Source organism: Dermacentor albipictus, unplaced genomic scaffold, assembly GCF_038994185.2.
Source record: "Dermacentor albipictus isolate Rhodes 1998 colony unplaced genomic scaffold, USDA_Dalb.pri_finalv2 scaffold_21, whole genome shotgun sequence".
NCBI classification, from domain to species: Eukaryota; Metazoa; Arthropoda; class Arachnida; order Ixodida; family Ixodidae; genus Dermacentor; species Dermacentor albipictus.
In genome coordinates, this window is record NW_027225575.1 from 4,294,089 (window position 1) to 4,321,756 (window position 27,668).

A 27,668-nucleotide genomic window follows, 5' to 3' on the forward strand; every position below is an offset into this window, starting at 1 on the left:
TTTCGCTCCACTCGTCTCTCTACTTTCTCCTCTGCTCCTATCACCGATCTCTCTGCCTGGACCGAGACCCTTTTGGCGGACGTCCACACTGCCACATCCACGCTCCCTACAGCACCACACTCCACTACGGCAGACAGCCGTCTGCTGCACCTTTGGGAGGCCTATCATGCTGTTCACCGCCGGTGGCAGGCTCAGAAATACAATCGCCGCCTGCGCCTCCGTTTGGCCCGACTCGCGTTGGACATGGAGGAGCACTGCGCCTCTCTCGTTAGAAAACAGTGGGGCCAGACCTGTGACCGCATGGCAGGCAACCTGGGCCTCTGCGACACGTGGTTGCTTCTCAGGGTGCTGCTAGACCCTACACACACTAAAGCTTCCCAGCGCAAGGATATATCCCATCTCCTTCATTCCTCCCCACTCACTGATACTGACTTCCTGGCGGCCCTCCGGGACCACTACCTCTGCACCGACCTACCTACTCCGCTTCCCACCTACTCCGGCTCCCCAAACCCTGACCTTGAGGCAGACATCTCCGTGGGCGAGGTCCGTGCGGCGCTACTCACACTCCGCACCACCTCGGCCCCGGGGGCAGACCGCATCACCAACAAGGTACTCCGCAACCTAGACACCCCCTCCCTCGAAGCCCTTACTGATCTCCTCAATACACATTGGCAGGCTGGCACTCTTCCATCCTCCTGGACCCATGCACGTGTCTCATTCATCCCCAAACCCGGCAAACCTATTGCCCTCGAAAACCTCCGCCCCATCTCTCTCACCTCCTGTCTCGGCAAGCTGTTCGAGCATGTCATCCTGGCCCGCCTCCAGACCTATCTGAATGATCATGACTTTTATCCGGACTCCATGTTCGGTTTTCGTCCCCAGCTGTCCACCCAGGATGTCATACTCCAACTTTCCGAGGATGTCCTACACCCCTCCCACCACAAACGCACTCGAGCTATCCTGGCGCTGGACCTAACTAAAGCATTCGACAATGTACACCACACCGCCATCCTGGACGCTCTCTCCTCCCTCCATGTCGGACCCCGTGTCCATGCTTACGTCACTGCGTTCCTCGCCCACCGCACAGCCGAAATCTCATACGGCCCACTTTCTTCTCCTTCCTTCTCCCTTGGCAACAAGGGTACCCCCCAAGGCTCTGTCTTGTCTCCTCTTCTGTTCAACATCACCCTCTTCCCGCTGGTACGTGCTTTACGAGCTATCCCAGCTCTGTCTCACGCTTTCTACGCCGATGACATCACCCTCTGGGTGACCACCGGCAATCTTGGCGACATGGAGACCACTCTACAGGCAGGTGTGGACGCGGTAGCAGCTCACGCCCGGGCCATCGGGTTGAGCTGCTCCCCGACCAAATCGGAGCTTTTGCTCCTTCGGCCTGGGCGGATGGCCCCCCTATCGCCTTCTCCACTCACCGTCTACCTTGACGGCACACCCATTCCTCTCGTCTCTACCCTCCGCATCCTCGGACTCTTTCTTCAGTCCAATGGCAAGCACACCACCCTTATCACTCGACTCACAAACACTGTACACCACACTGTCCGCCTCATACGCCGCATTGAAACCGCCACCACGGCATGCGCGAACACGACCTCCGCCGCCTGGTCCAGGCCTTTGTTCTCAGCCGCTTCATTTATTCTCTTCCGTATCTCTACCTTTCTCGTACCGAGGAAGACAAAGTCAACAGCCTCATTCTCCACGCATATAAGTCAGCCCTGTCCCTTCCCACATCTACGTCGACGGCTCGGTTACTGTCGATGGGCGTCCACAACTCCCTGACGGAGGCCCATCGCACGGCCCAGCTCCTCCGTCTCTCCCGCACCCGCTCGGGTCGCGCACTTCTCTCCACCCTTAATCTCTCCCCTCTTATTCCTCTTCCCACACACTGCCCATCCCTTCCCATGTCTTCCCCCTCCTAACCATTAATCCCCTCCCTAAAAATATGCATCCCGAACACCACCCCTCCCGTAGAGCAGCGCGAGCCTCCGCGCTCTGGCGTCAGTACGAACGGCAGGCCGCCGTGGCTTACGTAGATGCTGCCCCGTACCGCCGGTACCCAGCACATGCCCTTGCCGTCACTGACAATTCTCTCCGACCCCCTCTTACTGCCTCAGTCTACACTTCTACCTCTGTCGAGGCCGAGGAGGCAGCTATTGCCCTTGCCATCACGCAAACCTCCGCGAAGTACATCTTCAGCGACTCCAAACCTGCGGTCTACAACTACGCGGTTGGACGGGTGGCACACCCGGCCATCGGAATCTTGCGTTCCGATGTCGTTCCCTCTAGCCCCATCCAAATCATGTGGGTGCCCGCTCACGCGGCCCATCCTGGTAACGAGGCGGCCAATTCCATCGCTCGAGATTCGACTGACCGAACAAGCCCGCCCCCGCCGGGAATGGATACGCGAGACGCGCTCCTCACGTACCGCGATATCACGCAGCACTATCGCCTCTCTCGTCTCACCTTCCCCCCTCCGCACCAATCCCTTTCCCAACCCCACCAACACTTATGGCGCCACCTTCAGGCCCATACCTATCTTACTCCCGCACGTCTTGCCCTCTTCCACCCCGGGACGCACTCGCCGGCTTGCCGCTTATGTGGCGGCTCCCGCGCCGATTACGTCCTATTCTCCTGCGCGGCACACTTGCCCCCTGCCTCTTGGCGCCTAAGCAATCCGCAACAGTGGGAGGCTGCTTTGTCCAGCACCGAGCCGGATATCCAACTCCGGCTGGTGAACTGGGCGGAGGACGTCGCGACTAGGCATGGCCTGGACGCCACAACCGGCAGCCTGAAGGCCGCCCACAACGCTGCTTTTTAATTTTTATGCGAAGCATATTACGAGAGCTCAACCCAGCTCCTCAGGCGCGGCGGTGTCGCCTTCAATACCACGTGCCACCGTGACGTCACGACAGAGGAGAAGTGGCTTTGGCTCAACTCTTGCAAGATGGGCTGGGTGGGAATCGAACCAGGGTCCCCGGAGTGTGAGACGGAGACGCTACCACTGAGCCACGAGTACGATGCTTCAAAGCGGTACAAAAGCGCCTCTAGTGAATGCGGTGTTGCCTTAGAAACGAGCTGTTTCTAAGGCTCAGGCGTGCGTCACTTGCTCTGGCGCACATTTCGTTGCCGCGCCGAACGCTGCGTTCCTCGACGCTCACCGCGTCCAATGCGGGGCGCGTAGTCGCTGCGCCGCAGCTCATTGTCTTACACCCCTTGGCGGGTCGACGGGAACGCTGTCGCGTTCCACTCTTGAAGGCGAAGCAGAGTAACGCATGAGTTGTTTCTTCGTCTAGCCGAACCAAATATAGCCAAGCAACAGCAGTTCACCAGGCTAAACAGTGGTTCAACAACTAAAATAAAGGCTAGTATGCTTCGCATCCTGGGCTTAACCTTACCTAAGCCACAGCCATTTTTAATTTGTTTTTACTTTTGGCCTTCTCATCAATAAATGTTTTTCACCACCACCACCAGAGGGAGAATGAACTTTTGTGCTGAGCCCTTAGTGACGGTTGGTGCGCGCTGGCACCAGATGGGGTGGAACCTTCTTCTCAGGTCCCATGTGTGTGTCCAGCAGTTCCTGGCCCTTAGCCGCCAGCGCGAGCTGGGTCGGTAGGTCGGGGCTGGACAACAAGGTCTCCCATCGCTCGGGGGGAGGTTGGGGCTGGGGAGGGTGGGGAGTAGGGATGGTGGGGGGGTTCTTGAGCTTATTGCACTCTGCAAGGATGTGTGATAGAGTGCCTTTTGACCGTCTGCAAAAAGGGCATGAAGTGTCATGCTCTGTTGGGAACATCTTGTGCAAGAGCACGGGATGCGCTAGCGACCCCGCTTGCGTGCGTCGCACGATCGTTTGCTGAATTCGGTTGAGTTGCGGATGCGGACGGGGAAGCCTACATCTGCCGCTTCTGTACATTTGCGTGATTTCTTTGTAGCTTGTCACGGGGTGCGGTAGCTCTGGCTCGTCCTCGGCCCGGATCGACAGTTCTCGGGCATAGTGGTCGGCGAGTGCGTTGCCTTCCACTTGCGAGTGAGCCGGGACCCACATGAGCTCAACGGCCCGTCCCGGTGATTTGCATTTGGTGAGGATCGCTAGTGCCGCGGGAGAGATGGTCCCCTTGCGGTAGCTTGCGTAGGCGGTCTGGGAGTCTGTGACCACGGTCCTCACTCCCGGTTGTGCGAGTGTGAGGGCCACGGCCACTTCTTCTGCTTCGGCTGTATTCGTCGTCCGTATCGACGCGCCTGTAACCAGTTTATCGATGGTGGTGACGATCGCCGTTGCTCTGGTTCCGTGCTTGAGAAGCGAGGCGCCCGCGTAGAGGACCTCGGGGTCCTCTTCCAGCTGTCGAGCCAGTGCCTCGGCTCGCGCAGAGCGTCTCTCGTTGTTCCTCCCCGGCTGCATGTTCCGGGGGAGGGGCTTGGTCTTAATAATGTCTCTCCACGTTGTGGGGAGCGGCTCCGTTGTCGGTCGCTGTTCAATTTGCCATCCTATCTTGCGTAGGACGGTCCAACTGTGCTCTGTCCGGCTCAGCCTTACTCTCTGGTGGGATAGGTGTGCTTCCACCAGCTCTTCCACCGTGTTGTGGGCACCCATTTCCAGCAGCTTCTGCGTTGACGAGTAGACTGGGATGCCCATGGCGAGTTTGACTGCTTTCCTTATCGTCGTGTTCAGCGTCTCGCGGTTCACCTTCACAAGCTGGAGGTACGGGGCGGAGTACGTTGCGCGTGACACGACGAATGCCTGCACCAGGCGCAGTGCGTCTTCTTCTTTGATTCCTCTGTTCCGGTTGGTGACTCTCCGGATCATGCTCAGGACTTGCTCGGATGTGGCCTTGATTTTGTTGACGGCTGCGTGCGCCTTGCCGTCGCTGCGCAACAGCAGGCCCAGTATCCGGATCTGCTGCGTTGGTTTGATCTCTGTGACGTGGATGGTGATGATTATGTTCGGCGGCGGCTCTTTCTTTGGTCTTCCGGGCTGTACCATGAGCAGCTGCGATTTCTGTGGAGCGCAGCTGAAGCCGCAGGTCCTGGCATACTCGTGGACGGTCGTTGCCGCTCTCTGCAGGGCTTCCTCCGCCCAGGCATCGGACCCCGCGCGGTTCGTCCACACCGTTATATCGTCGGCATAGAACGCGTGGTCCACGTCCTCGATCTGATTGAGTAGTTCGGGCAGGGGCAGGAGTGCTAGGTTGAAAAGCAGAGGCGACAGGACAGACCCCTGTGGGGTACCCCTGTCTCCGAGCTCCACAGGCTCTGACCGTTAATTTCCTATCCGGATAGTTGCTGTTCTATTGGTTAGGAAATCTTTAATATAACCGTAGGTCTTGCGGCCACACCCCGTCTTGCGCAGGTTCTCGAGCACGCTGGCGTGGGACACGTTGTCGAAGGCCCCTTTGAGGTCCAAAGCCAGTATACCCCGGGGTGCGTGCCTCGTTGCTCTTTTAATCACTAGTTCGTGTAATTAGATCAGGACGTCTTGGGTGCTCAGGTGCTGGCGGAATCCATATGTGGTCGCCGGCATCTGATTTGTCTCGTGCAGGTGTGCTTGAAGTCTTCTGAGCACCATGCGTTCCATGACCTTGCCCACACAGGACGTGAGCGAGATAGGGCGCATGTTCTCGATGGTCAGAGGTTTGCCGGGTTTAGGTATGAACCGTACCTCGGCCTCTTTCCATTCTGCGGACAACTTCGAGCTTTCCCAGGTTCTGATGATGTCACCCAGGAGCCCGCGTGCCGCCGCATCACTCATGTTATTGAGCAGTTAATTTGTATGTAATGGCGTCCGTTCCGGGTGCGCTCGCCTTATTACTCTCGTCTATAGCTGTTAATAACTCCGTGATGGTGAACGGTTCATCCAATGCCGGATTTTCTGGTCCCCCGTACTCCTCCGGTATCGGAAATCGCCCTCTCTCCGTTTTGAGGTAGATCGCCTTGAGGTCTTCAATGAGCCTTTGGCCGTTCCCATCGTAAGCGTTCAGAACTTTGGTGAGGTTGTGGTTGGTTGCGGTCTTGCTGCTCAACGGGTCGATCAGGTGTGCAGGCACCAGGTCTTGCGCGCCGACAGCTTTCCCTGCAGCCCGTCGCACGTACTCATTCAGTTCTCTCGGCACAGCTTGGTTGCGTATTCAGCGATCCGTTTGTTGAGGAGCACGATGCGTTTGACGAGCTTCTTGTTTCGTCGTTGACGCTTCCATCTTCGCGTGAGCGAGTGCCGCGCCTCCCACATGTGTGCTAGTTTGGCGTCGACGAAGGGCGTCTGCATCGTTGTCACAACTTCTTGGGTAAATCTGTCGAGCGCGATCTTTTGTTCTCGCGCCCATTCTGCGTACATTTGATGTCTGCCCTCCTCCGCGTTTTCTCCGGAGGTCTCGTTTTCTTCGTCCGTGTGCTTGCGCATTCGGTCCCAGTCGGTGATCCGGGCTTTGCCGAGGGCTGCCCGGTACCTTGGTCCCTTGATCGTTACACTTATGATGCTGTGGTCGGAGCCCAGGTCTACGTCTTCGTTCCGCCAGGCCACTTCCAGGGAGCCCGCCATCCACGACAAGTCCGGGGTGGTGTCCCTGTTGACGCTGTTTCCCTTTCGGGTGACGACGCCCGGTTCATTAAAGAGCGCCATTTCTTGGTCCTCCATTGCCTTTGCTAACCCTCTTGCCCTTTGCTCTTGCCCTCTTGCCCCCTTTCGCCGCTCGAAAGAAACGCGGCCGCAAACTATGCAGCCGTGGCACGACACGCCCCCCTGTTCTCACGAAGGGTCTTGTTGTGGAAAAGCCAGGTTTACCCGACGCTTTCTAAGGAAATACGCGTATACGCAAGCATGAACCATGTGCGAAAGTACCACGCGCTAAAATACTAATAACCCGCCGTGGTTGCTCAGTGGCTATGGTGTTGGGCTGCTGAGCACGAGGTCGCGGGATCGAATCCCGGCCACGGCGGCCGCATTTCGATGGGGGCGAAATGCGAAAACACCCGTGTGCTTAGATTTAGGTGCACGTTAAAGAACCCCAGGTGGTCAAAATTTCCGGAGTCCTCCACTACGGCGTGCCTCATAATCAGAAAGTGGTTTTGGCACGTAAAACCCCAAATATTATTATTCTAAAATAATAATAATAATAATAATAATAATAATAATAATAATAACGGTCACCCGACGGCATGAGGAACTTGTCGAATTAAAGTGGCATAATCTAAGCACAGTTAAACTGTATTGCTTAGAAGTGTTCGAGTATCGCTACAGTGATGCGAGGACAAGGGCAGAAGGACGCGACGGGGCTTTCTGCCATAGTTTTACAGCGCCATCTGTCAACAGCTACGTTCGCGTCCGTCCTGTTCAGGTTCAATATTTTGGTCGTGTGCACACGTAACCCGTGCTAGTGGCAGCGTCAGTTACTTAGAGATAATCTACGTTCTTTGGTGTCCTCCGTCCTGCGGGTCTGCCACGTGTACGTGCGTGTGAAGGTGCGGTAAAAATCCAGCATCCGCTAAAACTTGCATCTAGAAATACTAGCGGGTTTTTAGCAATGAACTCTCAGGCTGACAGTGCTGTTGGTATGTGCCTAGAGTTTGCGTACACGTGTGTGCTAACGTATTTTATTTATCTTTATTTCTGAGCGTGTAACGTTTTCGACGACCGTTTTATTTTATCCTGGTGTACTTTTCACTAAAAACAAGCGCATTTACTCCCTTTCTGGCTTTCGAATGATCATGCGACGACAAGCATGGATGCACTGCTCGTCATTCTTAACGCAGTTGGTATTTGGTGCGTTGGAAAAATCAACAAGATCCAACGCACATGTTGGAGTACATGTGAAGCGAAGATTCGTACAATGATTTTGTTTATCTATGTTCGCGCTTACGTTGGTACACATGCCTAAGGAATGAGTGCACAAGTCGTCCATGCGATGTTCACATAGATGCCAACGTGAGCGGTGGATTTTTATAATTCGCTTGTGCGCAAGTATACCTTCATGAAAAAGAGGGAGAACTACTGATAGAACATTTCGATTGTTATGAGTAATAGACCAACTTCTTTCCTAATACCATCCAAATCCTGGCCAATCCTCCATAGTCGATATGTGCCACCGGTAAAGGAAAACGAAACGAAACACTGCGCTAGGTGTTTACTATCCAAGGCACAATATGGTGCCAGTAAAAATGCGTCGTGCTCACACTGGATGTGGAGTCACCGCTGTTTGGCAGCGCATACGAACTTATAGTTTAAACTAAGTAGTCCGTGCGAACATGTACTACCTCAAAACGCCGCCCTGCCTAATTGATAGTCTTCAATTCACTTTGTATGATTAAGCAAGTTCTCAAGCTCGATGGAGACTCAAATGGTTGGTGCTCTCCGACATGCTACCACTCTAAATCTATATATCACGTTGCGCGTATCGCAGCAATATATTTCTGTGTATCGAACCGCCCGATGCGTTGGTTGGTTATAACAGTGACGCCCCGCCGTGTATTGCACCCCCGAGCGCTAAATAAGTAGAAGAAAGCGTTTGCTTAAAATCTTCCAGATTGTGGTATGAGCGCCATATTACTGCATTTAGTAAGACAACTATGTGAAATGTTGTTGACGCCACAGTTTTGAAAAATGGTATCACTGTCAGTTCCTTACGCAGATGCAGCACGTTCTCTTCGTAGCGGTCGTCAGACGTCTTTCACCATTTACAGATGTGCCGCGACTGTGTCAGATCTTTAAAGCACTGTGCTGGGTCATACGTGAGCGGCATTTTGTAGCTTTGTCCTTCTGTCCTTCTCAATACACATTGAGGAGGACAGTTTCGACGCTCTAAGGCCAGGAAGATTTACTGCGCAATGTTACGAACGGCCTGCAAGGGTACCGACCTACAAAATATTCCCAGCCAGCCGCAGCGGTGGGGGAGGCGATATTCGGAGAACCAGACCTTGGAACGCGCCCGGCCTGCTGCGATGACTCGTTCTGGGAAAACAACAATGCGCCGCGTCCCCAAGCGAGCGCCGCTGCTATGACTAAACGTGGTCGGCGGACCAACTATTGTTATTGGATTCGCCGTGGCCGCCACGGCTTGTCAGAAGTTGTGGAAATCCTGGGAGAAGATGCCTGGCAGCCGTCTCACGGGCTTTAGAAGTCAGGGACAGACACGGCGGCCATTGTGTGCAGAGTCAACACTGGGATGAAGAGGCGCCTGCTCGGGCAAAAGCACCGTGTCTCCGGGAACCCACTCACCTCGGCGTGGTCAGTGAAACCTGTGCGGTAGTTTGTGTAACACACCCCCTTAAAGGCGGGTCGGCTACGATGACTTTGAACGCTCAGAGTTTGTGGCAGGTTGAACGGCCATTTTTCCCTCACCTAGGGATCAGGGAGGACAGAGTATATATAAGCAGCTGTTGGGCGGCTGCTGAGAGTGCATTCCTCTTTCAGGCATGTTAGACTGATGAACTGTAACGTTCTCATGTAATTACTGTAAATAAACCCATATTCCTCGTTCTCGATGAGAACAAGTCTCTCCCTTCAAGAGCGTCCTCAGCGTGGATAAGTTGGATGACGGCATGGGCCAGCTACCATCTATTCCATGCCCGACTCCAAACATTACAGCAGCCAAATGAACAATTTCGCCCACGCGTGGAGTGATATTTAGATTGCTGGATGGCGGTGGTTACAATGAAGCTGACGGCTTCAACAGAACCAGGGCGAAAATGGTAGCACGGTGCAAGAACTGTGGCAGTGCAGCGTCAAAGCTTCATTGACACTGCAGCAGAGGCGGACTCGCATCAGCAAGCAAACTATGATGTAAATCTCCAAACACGCACATATCGGCGAAAGTTGCCGCGCGGGAAGCAATCATGGCCGGAAGGGCCCTGAGGAACAATAATTAAGCAAAAAAGCCAAGGAACCGCACTTCTCCCCCCCCCCCCCCCCCGAAAGCGAGCGAGCGAGCGAACGAACGAACGAACGAACGAACGAACGAACGAACGAACGAACGAACGAACGAACGAACGAACGAACGAACGAACGAACGAACGAACGAACGAACGAATGAACGAACGAACGAACGAACGAACGTTTTCCTTGCCAGGCGCTCCACTACTGCATCTAAGCCTCAGACACATCAAAGCTGACACGCGATAGCACGTGCCTATCAAAGAGCTACAATGTTGGCGATCGGCGACGAACACGCCGGGCAACTCTGTTGCGCGAGAGCACGATCCTTTGGCTCCGGCGCCTCATCGCAAGTCCGACCATCCACCGCCAACCAACCACGAAAACGGGCGAAAGAGGTAAAGAAAGTATTAATTAACTCTCTCATAACCAACTGTACGTTGAATAGACTCGAAGACGGGGCGTCCACTGCCAGCGCAGTCAAGCCCTCGAAGGTGAGTATAGCCGCCTCGCCCGACGCTTCGGGACGCACACTCTACGCGGCCGATTTGCTTCGTCCGTACTGCGCTGAGGGAGTAGGTCTACGCAATCTCGCACATTCTCGGTGACGCCGAGAAACAGTTCAATGCATGTGGACAAATGTTGCTGCCTACTACGCGTAGTTTTGTTTTCAATGAACCTGCTTGCACCATCTCTACACTGGAGATAACAAATAAAAAAAATTATGCGGTTTTACGTGCCAAAACCACTTTCTGATTATGAGGCACGCCATAGTGGAGGACTCCGGAAATTTCGACCACCTGGGGTTCTTTAACGTGCTCCTAAATCTTAGTACACGGGTGTTTTCGCCCCCATCGAAATGCGGCCGCCGTGGCCGGGATTCGATCCCGCGATCTTGTGCTCAGCAGCCTAACACCATAACCACGTAGCAACCACGGCGGGTAGACAACAAATACGTATGATGAACGCATCACTAATGTTCGTATAAGTTGACAGTACGAAAGTTTCGGCATATCAAATTACCTGATATTTCGACCTGTATTTAGCGCTGTTTGTTGGTCTGACTGCCATTGTTATCACAATTGTTATAACCAGCTTCATACACCGCGGTGTGTCGGACACCATTGCAACATCTGGCGCCGAGCCGCGATCGCGGAGCATTCGCGTCCAAGCGCGGCCGACTGCGCATCCTTGCTGCTCTGTTAGGTGCCTCAACGATCCGGAACTTTCTTAACTGTTAACAGGAACGTAAGTGTATTTCGGAGTACGTTGTAGGGACGGATATCTCAAAAGTGGTGCTATACTTACGATTTAATCTAAGCAGGCATGCATGCCTCCTTTACTGCTGGGCTGCGATTTCGCATTTGCAACGTGTGTCTTACATTTAGTAATTAGAATGCTATTTAGTGAATCTCTTTAATTAACTTTGCGATTGGTTGTGCAAGTATTGCTCGCCTTTTCAGGTAGTCAAACCTACCTGAACAAGCAAGAAATGCTTACACACACACACACACACACACACACACACACACACACACACACACACACACACACACACACACACACACACACACACACACAAATGCGCGCGCGTGCGTGGTATATACATGTAGACAGTCATTGACCAGCACGTTTGACTTCGATCACATGCTTCGCACTTGGATCGTGCTTGAATCGCTCAGCGCAAGTAATCCATCTCAATGGGGAATGGATTCTACCCCCCCGGTGATGAGCAGGTATCTGTCGCGACTGAACCGTCCATGTGAATGTGGTCCATGTGAATGTGGTGCACGAAAGGTTTGTTCCCACGTCATCTTTAACGCTAACTAGCTTCCGCTATCGCAGCGAGCGCGTGCAAATTGAGCGCGTGGTGTCGGCGCAGGGGACACGGACTTCTACTTCGGCACCAGGGTGCGCTGCCACACGTGCGACGCCGACTTTACCATCGAGAAGTTCTCGGTGGACCACCCCTGCCTGGTTGGACAGCGAGAGAGGGACGTGGCCTACTGCAGCGTCAACTCAAACTTCTGTAAGGTGGGCACGTTCCGCATAACCGACCACGCAGGCCACTGCGTACTACAGTGACGACGTCGTCCGACAGCTTTTTAATAATTGGCTCGAGTAAATCAGGTCTCGCGGCTGCCTTCGCAAACGCGGCCGCGCAGACAACTCTCGTGGGTTTCAGCTTCGTTTCTTTAACTGAATGCGTAGCCGAAGAGAGAGAAATCACAGCGCGTCAGGCATGGAGCGCGACACACCTATAGTTTCGCGTGTCATGTCTATGCAAAATAAACATATGCATGCGTGCGCGGAGCGGGTCCTAATGCATGGCTATCGACAAGTTGTGTACACAGTGTTGTGCATTTCTCTCAGCTCGATTACTGCCCCAACCCCGATTTCTGTATACTTTTTTACCAACCATGGGCTCTGTATTCGCTATGTTCAGGATCCTCTTTCTTGCTCATTGTTGTAGATTTGTTTTTCTTAGAGAAAAAGTTAGAGAAAAAATTAAACATATTTATTTAACACCCAGTCCGGTGTCTTATAGCTACAGGACGACTCTGATATAAGATACCACGGTGTCCCGGAAGAGGGTGTGTTGTACAGCTGAGATTTGTTCATCGTCCTCTTCAACTGCATTTGAATAGAAGCAACAGGAAGTTCAAGCATATTCTTGGCGAAGCATAGCGCGCATCGCCTCTCGTCTGTCGCGTCGTGTGTCGCCAATACTTAGGTTTAACGGAGTTACACCACCACTTTAATGCTCGCAATTCGTTCCACCAAAATTCCTTTGCCACCAAACAACTCCGTGCTTAGTTGAAATCAAGAAAAAGAAATGGGGAGGACATTTGATGAGGAGGGAAGATAACCGGTTGTCATGAAGGGTTACGGACTGGATTCCAAGAGAATGGAAGCGTAGCAGGGGGCGGCAGAAAGTTAGGTGGGTGGATGAGATTAAGAAGTTTGTAGGGACAACATGGCCACAATTAGTACATGACCGGGGTAGTTGGAGAAGTGTGGGAGAGGCCTTTGCCCCGCAGTGGGCGTAGCCAGGCTGATGATGATTTCTTGCGAGATTGACTACTCGCACATTTAGAGCGCAGCTCTCTGGCACCCGTTCCTGCGGCAAACGTCGACGTTCCCGGCGTAACGAAGCGAACGAGCAGAACGAAAGACGAGAGCGAACGCGGCGCGCAGTCGGGATGAAACAAGCGGTGAGAGAGAAAAGGCGCGATGAGGAATGCGAAAAGGAGAGTGCAGCAAACCCATGAGGCGGAAAGCGGAGGAGGACATGGCGAAAGCGTGAGGTGGCGACGGCGGCTGGGAGGTTTGCCTGGGAGGTACGTCGACCGCGGCTTCTGTGAATCGCACACACGCGCCACTCATGCGCTGGCTCTCGCGATCTGCAGATTAGCGAGTCAGTAGCGCCACACTTCACTCCGTTTGCATCGTGCTGAACGAGACCGATTGTTCACCCCAGCCAATATATCGCGAAATGAAAACACGAATATAGCGGCGCTCAAATTCCGTATTAGTGAGTATCGCAATCATCGGTGAAGAGCGCAGCTCTTTCCTGCGGCGAGCGTCAGCGGTGGCGTAACTGAGCGAACGAGCACAGAGAAGGATGAAAGAGCGAACGCGGAGTGGGAGACGAAAGACGCGAATTGCATACAGCGGAGACCAATGAGAGCGGCCCTTTCAGTGACGTGCGCGCGGGAAACTGGTGTCATGAGGACCCGCGCGACCGCTCGATGCGTACTCGTATCTGGTCTTAGCCGGACGGCTCGTTTCGTACTACCATCTGCTCGCGCTTGTTTGGTTTGCTTGGTTTGGTCTCGTTCGCGACTTTTGGATTGTCATGGTTTGCAATTGTTGTACTACGTGCGACCCGAATTGTGCGGTACTTTATGGGAGCCACGTGATTACACTGGAACGTTCGACGAGTCATGTATAGAAGGCGACACCCTTGACCCGCAAATAAGGTTTTCGAAGGTTTTCGACTCTGCAACATGTCTCTCTCAAATTATTTGTCTCAATATATCGCGAAATGAAAACATGTATAGAGCTGCGCTCAAATTTCGAATTACGGAGTATCGTTATCGTCGGTGAATTTTTCTTTTATCCTTTCAAGACAACATTCTGCTTTTTTTTTCATTGCTGGTTCGAAAAAAAGCCCATGAAATATAATTTAATAAGTAAAAATTAGGCAGAACCCATCTCACGATTCCTGTCGACGGTAATGCGTTTCGCATTGAATCAATATAGCGACAGAACGTATTGCCACCGTCGAAACGAGTTACGTATGAGGCGTACACTCTAAGAACAGTTTACACCCTTTGGCTTGCCCCTTCTGCCACACAAAAATAATCGTCATCTGCCTTGATGCGTTTCCTTTCTTTATCGCTGCGAGCCCGGAACTTTCCAGTAACGAACGGCACGCGCGTTATCAGCATAGAACAGTTTACACCCTTTGGAGTGCCTCTTCTGATAACGCGCGTGCCGTTCGTCACTGGAAAGTTCCGGGCTTGCAGCGATAAAGAAAGGAAACGCATCAAGGCAGATGACGATTATTTTTGTGTGGCAGAAGGGGCAAGCCAAAGGGTGTAAACTGTTCTTAGAGTGTACGTGTACTGCAGCGGGATTCCTCTTCGGCGTAAGCGCAAACGGCGTCATCTAGCGCCGCAGCCGCGAAGCGTACGCGTGACCTCAGAAATGCCTGGCGCGCCGGTGCGTGCGAATGCTGAGAAACGCGGAAACCGGGCTCCCCTGTCGCGCTTCTTTGTTCTTTCTGGACACGTTGCGCCATGGCGCTGCCGAGAAATAAGCGCACGGGCTTCGAGACGCGAAACATGTCGCGATGGTGCCTGCGAACGCTGAGAATTGTTCCCTCACTTGCCGATCACCCAGTGGCACACACTCACGTGACTCAAGTTGGCGAGAGGTTCAGTGAAGAGTGGCATACACCCAGTGCACCTGTGGCGCAGCCTGCTAAAGCGTCGGGTTGATGTCCTTAAGGAACCCTCAAGACATGGGCTCGATTCCCTTCCGCAAGGGAGAAAGTTAGGGGATCTTTTTCGTCATTGTATAGCGCCATATTCCCAGTGGCACATATCTAGTTGTCCATGTTGTCTTCAAAGGCGTTCATTGAAGAGCCGCACGCACCTACTGGCACATACCCAGTGACCTAAGTTGGCGTCAGAGAGGTTCACTGATGTCTGTAGAGCTGTAGCGTAGACTGAGTGGCACATACCCAGTTCTCCATAGTCGGCGTCAAATATTTTCTTCGAACAGCGGTATTAGCCCCGAGAACGAACGCGAGCGGCGCTGCGAGCGCCGCTCGCGTGACGTCAGGGCACGGACTCGCGCCTGTCGTCTGCTACAGTTCGGGCGTTGTCCGGGCGCTTTCTGCGGTGTTTTCGTTTGTTCGCCCGCGTTCTCTCTGCTTGTATACTTATGGTGGTCGTCTCAAATATATTTTTACGACGTCTTCCTTTGCGAACATTTATTCAAAGAGCTAATTTCTTAGACAACAATGCAGCTCTCGTTGGCAACGCTACAGTGCCAGCCGAAGCGACGCAGACCAGCCCATTGCGGGTTTTTCATGCGCGGATAGACAATCGCAAAAGCATAGCCTATAGGAATCCAGTTATGATACCATACCTGCCGCGGTGCAACAAGTATGTCACAAAGCTGGCTATATATGACTTCTACAGCAGTTACGTTGATTTTATTCCGCTAAAACAGGTTTGCTCACGACGAGTAGTTCATGGTATAATATCGAATTTTTGCATTTCCTCACAGAAACGCTCGGCAGTAGCACGGTGACTTAACTAATACTGGAGCTTAGATTCTACACGCCTCACTTGCTTCTTTAACTGCTTGTCAACATTAGGCGGTTCTTCACGTGTTTATTTTTTTTAAGCGGCGGAAAGTTGAAGTAAAGTTAATGAAGGCTTACAGCTATTTACAGAGTACAAATAGGAATGTACCAATATATATTCCCTTTTCCGTGCTACTCGTTCAACTCACCTCTTTAGAGCGCGTTTGTTAATGATTAATAATGCATGTTATATTCCTCCTTTTTTGTCTATGTTACCAAGTGTATATCATTTATTTATTTCAATGCCGCAGTGTGTTTTGCATTGTTATCGTGGAAATATTTCACTGTGCTTTCATATATTGTATAACTGCAATCTTTTATGGCCACCATATAAATGTAATTTATATGGCGCTTGATGTGTTACCCCATGCAGCCATATTGTACCTAAGAGGGTGAGGTTACCTCAAGCCGCGTCTGTGCGGCTTTTTTCCCTCATCCACCTCTATTTACCACTCCTCTGTACATGTGTGTGTGTAAATGGAAATTAATAAATCAAATCAAATCAAACTCACTTGAGAAATTTAATGGTGCTTGTTGCTTGAGGAATATACATGACGAATCTGTTTGGCAAACTGACACAGGCTGCTCGGCCCAATTTTTTTAGTGAAGTATGCCTGCTGGACCGCATAGCTGCAGCCAGAAAGCAGTCGAAGCGTCAATGACTAGTAGTATGGGACATATTGAAGATATCGAAATTCCTCGGTCAGAAATCAAGTGAAAGTGTATGCAAGGCTTGTGGTGCTTTCTTTATGAATGTTTGCGATTGGATTGGAGCAAACTTAAATTAGCCTGCAAGGTTCTCTTTTATGTACCGACGAAGCGAATAGTTATCCGCTTGTATAATTAAATAACGCTGGATCGTGACATGGTGAGACAAAAGGTGCTTGAATTTTCCTTTTGTATACAGGAAATCTAAGCTGCGGTGTAGTAGCTCGAGAATACTTTAGCCATTCCAGTTGGCGCTGTAAAAAACATGCTTTATGGTTTTAATTCGAAGTTGAAGTGAACTGATGGGTTTCGCGAACATAGCGTGCCTCGCCATACGGACAGTCGATTGCTACCGTTACGTGATCAGGGGTGTGCCATATTGTCGATAAAGGCTACTGAGGGCCACTATGATACATTTCATCACTTTCAATTGAGTGGCTCTCGATCTAAACAACGAAACTTTTCTCTCAGGTGATTGCTACTATGGTGTTTGTGAATTAACTATGTAAATACTCTACATGACGCGCCGTCGTGTTAGCAGCCATGAGCAATTCGTTTTTTGGAGGCCTGTTTCAGAGGGGGATGAAAGTAGCAGCAAACTTTTTCATAAGAAATGCGCGCCTAACCATTTTTTTACGCATTAATGAATGGCCATATTTGAATAGAACAACACACCAGAGTAATAGGAATCATGATGACAGCTTCGCTGGGCAGTGTCTTTCTAACATAGGATAACATGTTGACGCCAATTACCAAATTTTTCTTCCACGTAAAATGTAATGCCTCTCATAGCTAAATACTAAAGGAATGTTAAGTGTTTAGCGAAGCATCATACACAACTTCGCGCGTTGAATTTGCAGATATTCTTTTTTTAGTCAAAATTTACCGATAGACACGGCGCATACATGCATTGCAAAAACTAGTAGACCCCTTTAACGCTACTTAGCTTGCGATATCCAAGCCGCAAAGTTTCTCGACTCACACGCTTTTGAAGAAGAAACTGTGGTTAAGGTATGGCAGCTGAAAGAAGCCGACGTGTTCTTCAATACGTACGGCTCGAGCCACCCATATCCCAAGCATACACGAAGGGAACGAGCGCGCGCGGCAGCCGAGCGAGCCGGAGCGAGCGGCGTCCTGGCCGTGACGTCACTCGCGAGAGGGCGCCATTCCTCTTTCTCGGGGCTAATACCTACCCAGCGCCGCATCTACGATGACCCATGTCGGCATGAAAGAGGTTCGTTGAAGAGCAGCACATATGTACACAATGCCACACACTCGGTGACCCAAGTTGTTCCGACAGTGGGTCTGGAACCCTGTTCCCTCAGTACAGCAGCCTAATGCGTTACCCATACGACCCCGAACTAACCAGTGACAGGTATGCGAGAAAACGTTAGATACACATAGATACTTGGCCCCCGGAAGTGCGTAATGCTAACGCATTATAGACAAATAAATGAGCGCTCTTCTCGGCTATCGTCGCAGGTGGAGGTGACGCGCCTCAACGGCGTGCTGGTGACGTACTCGCGGCGGTGTGCCGATAAATGCTCCCCGAATTGCTACGAGAAGGGCTTCGGCATGCTCAGGGAGCAGTGCACATACTGCTGCCGCCGCAACCCCGCCTGCGGGGAGAAGCGCAAGCCCTGACGCCCGCCGCACGGCACACCCACGGCCGCCACCACAGGTGAGTGCATGTATAGCTGGGGGGGGGGGGGGGCATTGTGTACTACGTGCAATGATCTGCAACTCTGCTCGAACTTGACCACTGCATCGCCTGGCCTCTGATATTGCCGGGATGGGCCAAGTCACTGGTAACATCCGGACGGTGGTATATAGCCGACGTGGAAATGTACATCTTTACAACAAAACAAAAGAAGTCACAGTTTCCTCTTAAAGACGAAGCATTGATTGCCATAGCAAATTATTAGACATCCATACAAAGTAAGGTTAGCAGTTTTATCGGCTGTATAAATGGCAGTAAACATTCGCTTACCAACTGAACTAATAAGCACGGTGCAACGCACGCAGAGGCAAGGACGAAGACATCTCACTGGATGACAGCGGACACTCGTTGTCGGAACGCTGGCGCGATGAAGAGCGGCGGCAACGGCGAGCGAACGCTTCCCGTTGCCTCCAGCTTCAACGCATCTTCGAAACATGAGATTGCGCGACCTCAGAACGCAGCGCGCACGAAGCCGCACTCCATTTCGGCTCGAGCAGCCTTTGTATACACCGCAGACTACCTTCCAAATAGAATGTGCGTGTGGCCGCGGCCGGACAAGAAGAGAGTCAGGAATCTGTCCCGCTCTCCTCAATTCCTGGGCAATGCCTCATTTACTAGACTACAGTGTATAAGAAATAGTTCGCTATAACTAGACGCCTGCCGCGTCGATAGTTTTAGCATTGGAGCGGAGAGAGAGAGAGAGAGAAACATTTATTTCATTTCGGCCCCCTGTCCGGGGCTACTGGGAGTTAGGGTGGTGGTGAGAGGCTGCCGGAAACGGGGGCGAAGGTGCGACGTTGGTGGCGTCGACTCTTGATTGGGCTGGGTCCGCTTCTTGGGGTACTCCAATCCCAAGCGCCATGGTGAGCTCCGTTAACGCGGCCACATTACGTGGTGTTGGGTCAGCCAGCCACTCCTCTAATGTGTGTGGTCTTTTTGGTAGCGTCCTAAGTATAGACTGTAGTGCGTGTTGACTTCCCGGGCAGTACCAGAGTGTATGGGGTGTATTGGGATATCCTCCACAATGTGTGCACTTGGGGGAGCCGTCTTTTCCAGCTATGTAGTGTAGAATGTTTTGTGTGGGTAGGCAGTGTGTTTGGGCTTGGCGCCAAGTGGCAGCGGCCTCGCGTGTTGAGGAGTGTGGTGGAGCTGGGAGAGTAGTATCTTGTTCATGCCATTCCTCTAATTTTAGGCGGCGCATGTTTGAAGATATTTGTTTTAACTCTGTAGAACTGGGTGCGTCTGTCCACTGAAGAGGAGGTCCCGGAATATTTGCGCGGGATAGAGCGTGGGCCTTTTCGTTTCCCTCGATGTTACAGTGGCTAGGTACCCATTGAATAGTGATGTGGTGTGCAGGATTATTCGTCGTATATCGATGCAGGATTTCACGGATGGGGTTGGGCAGGTTTCCGGTGAGGAACGCTCGGCATGCTGCTTGACTGTCTGTGCGAATGAGGATGCTGGTGTGTGTGTGCTGCGGTACTGTGACTGCTTCAGTTATTGCCACTATTTCAGCCGTTACTTGGCTAGGAAGGCCTGCGTACAGGCCTTGGGTATACGCATTGGTCGCGGCGTTGTATGTCGCCGTGCGGTGTGTTGTGGGGTCTGTACCCGGGGATGCGTCTGTGTAGTACACAGTGGTGTCCGGAGGATTATGTTGGGTGCGTTTTGCGCGTGCTTGTCTTCTTCCTTGGTCTGTTTGCGGGTCCATGTTTCGGGGAATCGGCAACGTGTGAATGTTGTTAAGCGTTTGCCACGGTGGAGGTGGCAGCATTATTTCAGGCATGTTGTCTTGAGAATGTCCGAGATCTTTAAGCAGAGCTTGACCTTGGTGTGATCGTTTTAATCTATTTATTTGTGATTCTGTGTGGACGTCCAATAGTCTGCTAAGATTTGGAAGTATGTCGGTTTGGCTTACTCTGTGATTTGGCGCGTATCTTGGAAGTCCTAAAGTGATTTTGGCGAGTTGCCTGTACAGGTTATCCAGTTTCGTGCGCTGCGTTTTTGTGAGGTGAAGGTATGGCAGCTGGTATAGAATAGTGGGTACTGCAAATGCCGTGACTATTCTGCATAGATGGTGCTCGCGAATTCCTTTGTTTCTCCGTGTGATGCGGTATAGCAGTTGTTTAAATTGGTGAAGTTTTTGTGTAGTTTTTTGCATCCAAGTGTCGGCCTTGCCATCATCTTGGATGTGGAATCCGAGAATGCGAATTGTTTTGCGTCTTGGAATTGGTTCATTTTCAATTCGGAGATGGATGAGGTTACGGTAGTGGTTTGCTGAGTGACCTCTTTGGTTCGTAACTACGATATATTCTGATTTTTCCGGTGAGATGGAAAGACCAATTTCTTTGAGATGGGAGTGGATGACGTTGATCGCTTGTTGTAGTGTGCTTTCGATGTCACCTGGAGACCCTATATGTGCCCATAGTGTAATGTCGTCTGCATAGATGCTGTATCCTAGGTCAGGTACGTTTTGCAGCTGCGCGCTGACACTGTCCAAGGCCATGGAGAAGAGAATCGGGGATAAGATTGATCCCTGAGGTACTCCCCACGTGAGATAACGCTTCTGATATTCCTCTCCATTTACCTTGACGCTGACCGTGCGATCGTGAAGAAAATTGTGTATGTATTGTGTCATACGCGGGCCTGGTTTAAGTCTTCGGAGGCCTTCTTGTACGGCAGTGTGGGCGACATTGTCGAAGGCGCCCTTGACGTCAAGTCCCACAACTGCTCTGATTTGGTTGATACTTTCTGTGGCATATACATCTTGGTATATCATATACATAGCGTCTTGTGTGTTCATATGAGGGCGGAATCCTATGACTCTCGGGTCCGATGTTTGGTCTCGTTCTTGGAGCCAGTGAAGACGTGCTACAACCATTTTTTCCATGGCTTTGCCTGCGCATGAGGTCAGTGATATAGGTCGGAAATGTTTTGGGTTGTTGGGTGATTTGCCAGGTTTAGGGATTGGTATAACAGAGGCGTGTTTCCAGCTTGGTGGAATCTCGCCTGTTTCCCAAACTGTGTTTATGTATTCGAGAAGTTTTTTCTGTTGTTTCGCCGGTAGATTGGCCAGCATCTTGTTAGTGATGCCGTCTGTTCCAGGGGCTGTGTTGCGTTTGGTGTTGTTAATTGCCGTGAGAAGCTCTTGCATTGTGAACGGCGCATCTGCTTCGTGCGGTAGGTTGTTTTGTTGGGTTTGTAAGTGTGGTGTTTTTGGCTGTGAGCTGGCCGTCGGAAAAAATACGTCTGCAAACTGTTTGGCAAGCTCTTCATCCGTTATATTGTGAGTGAGTTGGATTTCGGCAAGATGGTTCTTTCGCAGGGGTTGCCCCAGAAGCCTGCGAAAAAGTGTCCAAGGATTTTTTGTGTGTAGTGATTCCCCTGCCTGTTCGCATGTGTGTATCCAATTGGGGGCGGCAAGGCTATCGGCATATGTTTCAGCTTCTTCTGTGAGTTCCTGTATGCGTTTCTGTAGTTGCTTGTTGTGTTTGTTTCTTTTCCACTGTTTCACTAATTTGTGTCGTTTGTCCCAGAGGGTCAGAAGATGACCATCTACTTCGGGGAGCTCTTCTGTCCGTTGTATGGCGGCGGTATGTTTGGTGCAGGTTGAGGTTACATTCCGCGTCCACTCATCCCACGTGGATGATGTAAGGTTTTCAAGAGTAGCTCGGAATTTTGTCCAGTCCGTCAGTGCAGCAGGGCCAATTGGGCATCCTTTATTGCTTGTGCGTTTGCGTTTCTTTTTTGGTATTGTGATGCTTGTAGTGATGATGCAGTGGTCACTACCGAGTGTTTCCTGTTTGTTTTCCCATTCCGGTTCGTGTGTTATTCGTGTCCAGGTGAGATCTGGGTTGGTGTCGCGTTCTACTGAGTTTCCCGTGCGTGTGTGTTGGGTGATGTCATTAGCTAGGCTGAAGTGGAATTCTTCGGAAAGTAGTAGGAGTTGTTTTCCATTGGGTTTGTTACAGGTGTAGCCCCATTCTATGTGTTGGCTATTGAAGTCTCCCAACCAGATGGTATCACATTTGCTGTAATTGTTGAGGTGTTTGCGCCATTGTGGGTTATACCTCAGTGCTTTTGGGGAGCGATAGGTGTTTATTACATCTAGGTTGTACGATCCGTAGAAGCAGCTGCGAGTGTGTACTGTTTCTTCTGTGGCCGTGTTGATGGAGTCTGTGGAGATTTGGGTCGTAGGGTGTTTGTTCGCTATAAGTGTGGTTGTCATAGTGGGCGTGTGAGTCGACGGTGTTGTTTCCATGCCGAGAGAGCGTTTTCTTAGTTTTTGTGTAATGCTTGGGCTCGAGTAGGCGGTGTATCCTGGAAGGGTTATTGGGCCAACTGTTTCCTGCAAGGTGATAACATCTGGTTTGTGTGGTGCTGTGAGAATGAATTGAGCGAAGTTGTTCTTTTTTCGACGAATGCCTCTACAGTTCCATTGCCAGATTGTTATTTGGGGTGACACGTGGTTTGAGGTTGAATTGAATGTGTTGGGGGGCGTCTCTGTTTTAGGGCTGGCCATATTCGTGTGTGGATTCACTGTCGGTGTCATGTGTGGCCTTCTTGCTGGGGCCCTCGGTTGGTGTTGTGTCTGTACGCTTGCGAAGGTGCCGTTGTTGTGTTTCGAGTGCGTGTATAGATTGCTGCATGCTTTCTACCGTACGTCTGAGAGTACAAATGCTCTCTACTAGCATATTCATTTGTGAAGTTAGTTCGGTATAAGGTTGCTCAGAGCGTGAGGTCAGTTGTTCTATGCTCACTGTGAGTTGGTTTGTGATGAGTTCATGTGCGTGTTCACGGTCGCGTTCCCGTTTCTCTACGTTGTCGAGTCTGCGCAAGATGTCAGTAATGTAGTTGGGAACATGGCTGTCGTGTGGTGTCGGAGTGGCTGACTGACTTACCTGCGTGGGTACTGACTTACCTGCGTGGGTATTGGAGCGGAGGTTCCTGTAGTTCGGGGTAATGGCGAAGAGACGGCGCTCGCTGCCCACCCTACTTCTGACCCTACTGCCGCCCTATTCTTTTCGGATTTTGTGGCGAATGGACGTGCTTTCCGGGGCTCCGGGGCGGCGACGAAATCATACGTTTTTGTACATGTTTTGAGCTTCCTTCTGTTTTTTATTTGCAGATTTCTTTTGCCTTCTAATAGTAATTGGGTGGTTTTCTTTTCCTTTCTTTTTTATTCTTTTTCTCTCGTATTTCGGGTGAGCGGGTGTGTTTCGTGTACATTTGGTTTTGCAGGATGGTTAAAGCGTCCTTTCGCGTCACGTGCTTGTACACGTGCAGCCGGGTGAGACGTTGATTGTTTCTAGTCTTTTTAAATGGTAGCTTGGAAGTGGCAAAACTAATAGCTATTAGTGGTTTTACTGTGTGTGTTTTGGTAGAAAAGTAAGAGCGTGGCCAGTGGCATAGCAACAGGGGGGGCCGGGGGGCCGGGGGCCCCGGGTGCACGGGGCCAGTAGGGAGGGGGGGGGGTGTCATATACGTCTGAAGACACCCGAAAATTGTCGATATCCTCGCCTTCCTCGACTACACCCGGAGGGGGTTGGGGGGGGGGGGTGACAGAAGAGCAAAGGGCCCCGGGTGCCAGACGACCTAGCTACGCCACTGAGCGTGGCCATGTGGTTGAGCGCGTGCGAGAGCGTGTCATACCTTCGGTCTCCGCGGCATTGATTGCTTTTGAAGCAGTGGTGAGAGTTGCTTTGCGGCATTTTGAGGATTTGGATCCTGTGCGTATCGGTTTTTGCTAAAAGGCACGTGCTCTGCATTGATATTTCCGATGCGCCTATTGCGCCCGAAGAAGCCGCGGAGCGAGAAAGCACTTCACAGCGGAACCAAATAACCGCAGCGGACCTTAGCCAGCGTACGGGAGGCATCTCGGAGCCGACAGCAGCGCTGCCGCATCGTCCTGAAAAAATGCTGCCTCTCCGGCGCTCCGATGCCGACACCTCCCCCTCTAGCCACCATAACGAGGTTCCCGTTAGGCTGATAAATGAACTAGGACCAAAAAGTAAGGAAGCTCTGGTGAAAGTAGTGGAAAAAATGTAAAAGATAGACGAATACCAGATAGTTGGAGACAAAGTAGAATTAATTTAATTTATAAAGGTAAGGGGCAGAAAAACAGAATTCACTCGTATAGACCGTTGACCATTACATCGGTGATATACAGGCTAGCAATGCAGGCAATCAAATTAAAGCGTCAAGCATGGGCAGAGAATAATGCCATTTTGGGAGAGCTTCAGAATGGCTTCAGAATAGGTAGGCGTTTGGATGATAACTTGTTTGTTCTTACTAAATGTATTGAAATATCAAAAGCAGAAAGCAAACCGTTGTATGTAGCCTTTTTATACATTACAGGAGCATACGACAACGTAGACAGCAACATTTTGTGGGGTATTCTGGAAGGGGAAGGCTTAGTTGACGATTGTCTACAGCTTTTGAAAGAGGTTTACCTAGAAAATACCGTTTGCATTGAATGGGAAGGGATGAGGAGTGAGGAGAAAGTTTATATCAACAAGGGACTGAAGCAGGAGTGCCTTTTATCCCCGCTGCTGTTTATGATGTACATGGTGAGGATGGAGAGGGCGCTAGAAGGAAGTAATATCGGGTTTAATCTCTCATACAAACAGGCAGGTACAGTAATAGAGCAGCAACTCCCAGGTTTATTTTATGCGGACGATATTGTGTTGCTCGCTAACAAGCAAAGTGATTTGCAACGTCTGGCTAATATCTGTGGACAGGAAGGCAACAATTTAGGTTTGAAATTTTGTGTTAGAAAATCAGGTGTTATGGTATTCAATGAAAACAGTGAACAGACAGTGGAGATACAGGGCCAGGAAGTACCTCAGGTAACAGAATATAAATACCTTGGTATATGGATAAACGAAGGCAATCGATATATGGAAACACAGGAAAAGCAATAACAGTGAAGGGGAAGAGAAATGCAGCCATAATGAAGCACAGAGCGCTATGGGGATACAATAGGTACGAGGTCCTCCGAGGTATGTGGAAAGGTGTAATGGTTCCAGGACTTACTTTTGGAAATGCGGTTGTTTTCTTTAAATCAGGGGTACAATCAGGACTCGACGGGAACCAAAGGTCAGTGGATCGCCTCGCATTGGGCGCTCACGGGAAGACTACAAATGAAGCTGTGCGGGGTGATATGGGCTGGACTAGTTTTGAAGTGAGGGAAGCTCGCAGTAAAATTGAGTATGAAGAACGGCTGAGGAATATGGAAGAAAGTAAATGGGCTGGGAGAGTGTTCAGGTATCTGTACAGGAAAAACATTGATTCACGGTGGAGGAAAAGAACTAGGAAGCTTACCAGCAAGTATGCAGCCTGTAGGGTGGGCAGCACAGCAACAAAGAAGGTCAAGCGGAAAGTTAGAGAGGCTGAAATAATCTCATGGGTGGCGGCAATGGAAAAGAAACCTGCCATGAGTAACTACTTAAGAGGGAAAAAACGAAATCAGGAAAGAAACAATTTATGATAACTCAAAGGGAAGCTCATTACTTTTCAAAGCGAGATCGGGATGCCTTAGAACACGCACCTATAAAGCGAGATATAAGAAAGAAGAAGAAGCATGTGCTTGCCGCGGTAAAGCTTGGGAAACTATGGAGCATGTTTTATTAGAATGTGAAGACGTCTGCCCAGCAGTCGATTTAGGCACCACTGGAATCCTTGAAGCCCTTGGGTTCAGCGGGAGCAGTGGTAAACATGTCTACAATAGGCATTAGTAAGAGGCGATAGGAGGATTGTGGAAGAAAAGTAGGGAAACGAAAAAAGACGGAGGAGTACAAAAGCACAGTTCGCAATAGGGGATCAGAAAATTTGGGTGTGGTAGTACATGGTGTTTTCTTTTTTTTTTCATTGTTTAACCTAGGTAGGACATTAGGCAGCATAACAGCAAGAGCTTGATGGCGCAACCCACCGCCCTGTTCCAAAGGGGACGCTCATAACATCCATCCATCTATCCACTTCCTGTTGCGGAGGAACTGAGGATTACTAAGCTAGCGCGTTCTCGACCAATGGCTTGACGAGAGACCGTGGGTCCTGCCTCAGGGATCGCAACAGACGCCGCTAAAATCTCGTAGGCAAAGGAACGTGATTCCAGTTTGGAGCAGCCGCCGCAACAAGCACTTGCAGCCGACCCTGGTGCAGAGGAGGAAATAGGAGAGGGGCCGGAACCAGCTTCTCTGCTCACGCGGCAGGCATCTTCTAAAGGAGGCACTGGTCTATGGAAAACCACAGAACACCTTGAAAACACCTGCGCGAACTGGCGGGATTGTAGGCTTGCAAAAAAAAAAAGTGAAAAGGAAAAGAATGTGTGAAAACACAGAATCAAAAAAATATAAATTGTATGTTATTTAAAACCAAGAGTATTTATTTTAAAACGATGCAGGAAGCATTTTTTTTTACTTTTCCTCGCTCGACCGTGTTCTCACCCCAGGTTTGTAATGGTTGCGAGAAATGTATTGTTTTTATAAGTACTTGTTCAACAGCAACTGATTCATTTTAAACTCGGAAAACGAGTAATAAATGTGCTGTGTTTCAGCGGTACAGCCAGCAGAGTGCTTTTTCTACTTTTGTCGCTTGCAATCATAGAGTTACTATACTGACTCTAGAGGACAAGGTAATCATAGGGCCCATGCATTGAAATCGGGAACCGCAAGAGCGCCGCCATGTTGCTACGCGCCGAAGTTGCCAGTTGCTGAGACGCTTGCTAGACTTGGTGACAGTAGTCAGTCTTAATCTGGCAACCGTAGCAGCGTAGCAGCATGGCGTCTCGCTTGTAGTGTGGTGATGTGGTGTGCGTGCAGCCGTGTGTTTGGGCTTTACAAGTTGGTTCTTTATTCTATGTTGCGGGATGGTGTGGGTGTGGTCCATGTTGGCCGTGCAGGTGGCAGTTAATCAGCCGAAGGATGATTCTGTTGAAGTTTCCGGCGGTATGCGGTTTTCAGCGGTCACGCCTGTTGCAGGAGTGTCACTCGACGAGGTTACGAGTTAGGAGCTCGAAGCTGTGGTCAGATTCCTCGTTGGCTTTCCGTAATTCTATTCGCACGGGCGCGGTATGTTGCAGAAGCTGCTGTCGCGATCTATCATCGCGACGATCGTTTTTTCAATTATTATTACTATTACAAGCACTGATCCAGCCGTAGGGCGCATGTAACCGACAAACGGAAGTCTCGGAGGGCACCTGAGATTATAATAAAGCAGGCGGCGCAGGAATTCCAGGGCACCCAAGGGACAGTGGGGGGTGTAGGATTTGGCGTCGGGCCTGTAGCACCATCGGAGGAACTTGGGGCGACAGGACTTGGCGAGCAGGGTTTATTTACATATTAACATTTTAAACGAGACATACATCGACAGTCTAGCGTGACTACCAAATGGAGCCCGCAAGACGACGCATACAGCAAACGAGCACACAGCTAGCGAGTACATTTTGAGCACGACAACGAGCACCCTCTAGCAGCCGACAATCGCTCTTT

At 50.8% G+C, this 27,668-nt stretch overlaps 1 protein-coding gene across 1 annotated transcript in view; it reads left to right on the forward strand.

Annotated features, from left to right (window-relative positions):
* Positions 1–27,668, forward strand: part of LOC135918724 (uncharacterized) — a 104,791-nt gene that overhangs the window by 40,016 nt on the left and 37,107 nt on the right. Inside the window, exons 2-3 of the mRNA XM_065452377.1 lie at positions 11,754–11,905; positions 17,943–18,141. Coding sequence (XP_065308449.1) covers positions 11,754–11,905; positions 17,943–18,104 — 314 coding nt within the window. The 3' untranslated portion in view covers positions 18,105–18,141. The remainder of the gene's footprint in view (positions 1–11,753; positions 11,906–17,942; positions 18,142–27,668) is intronic.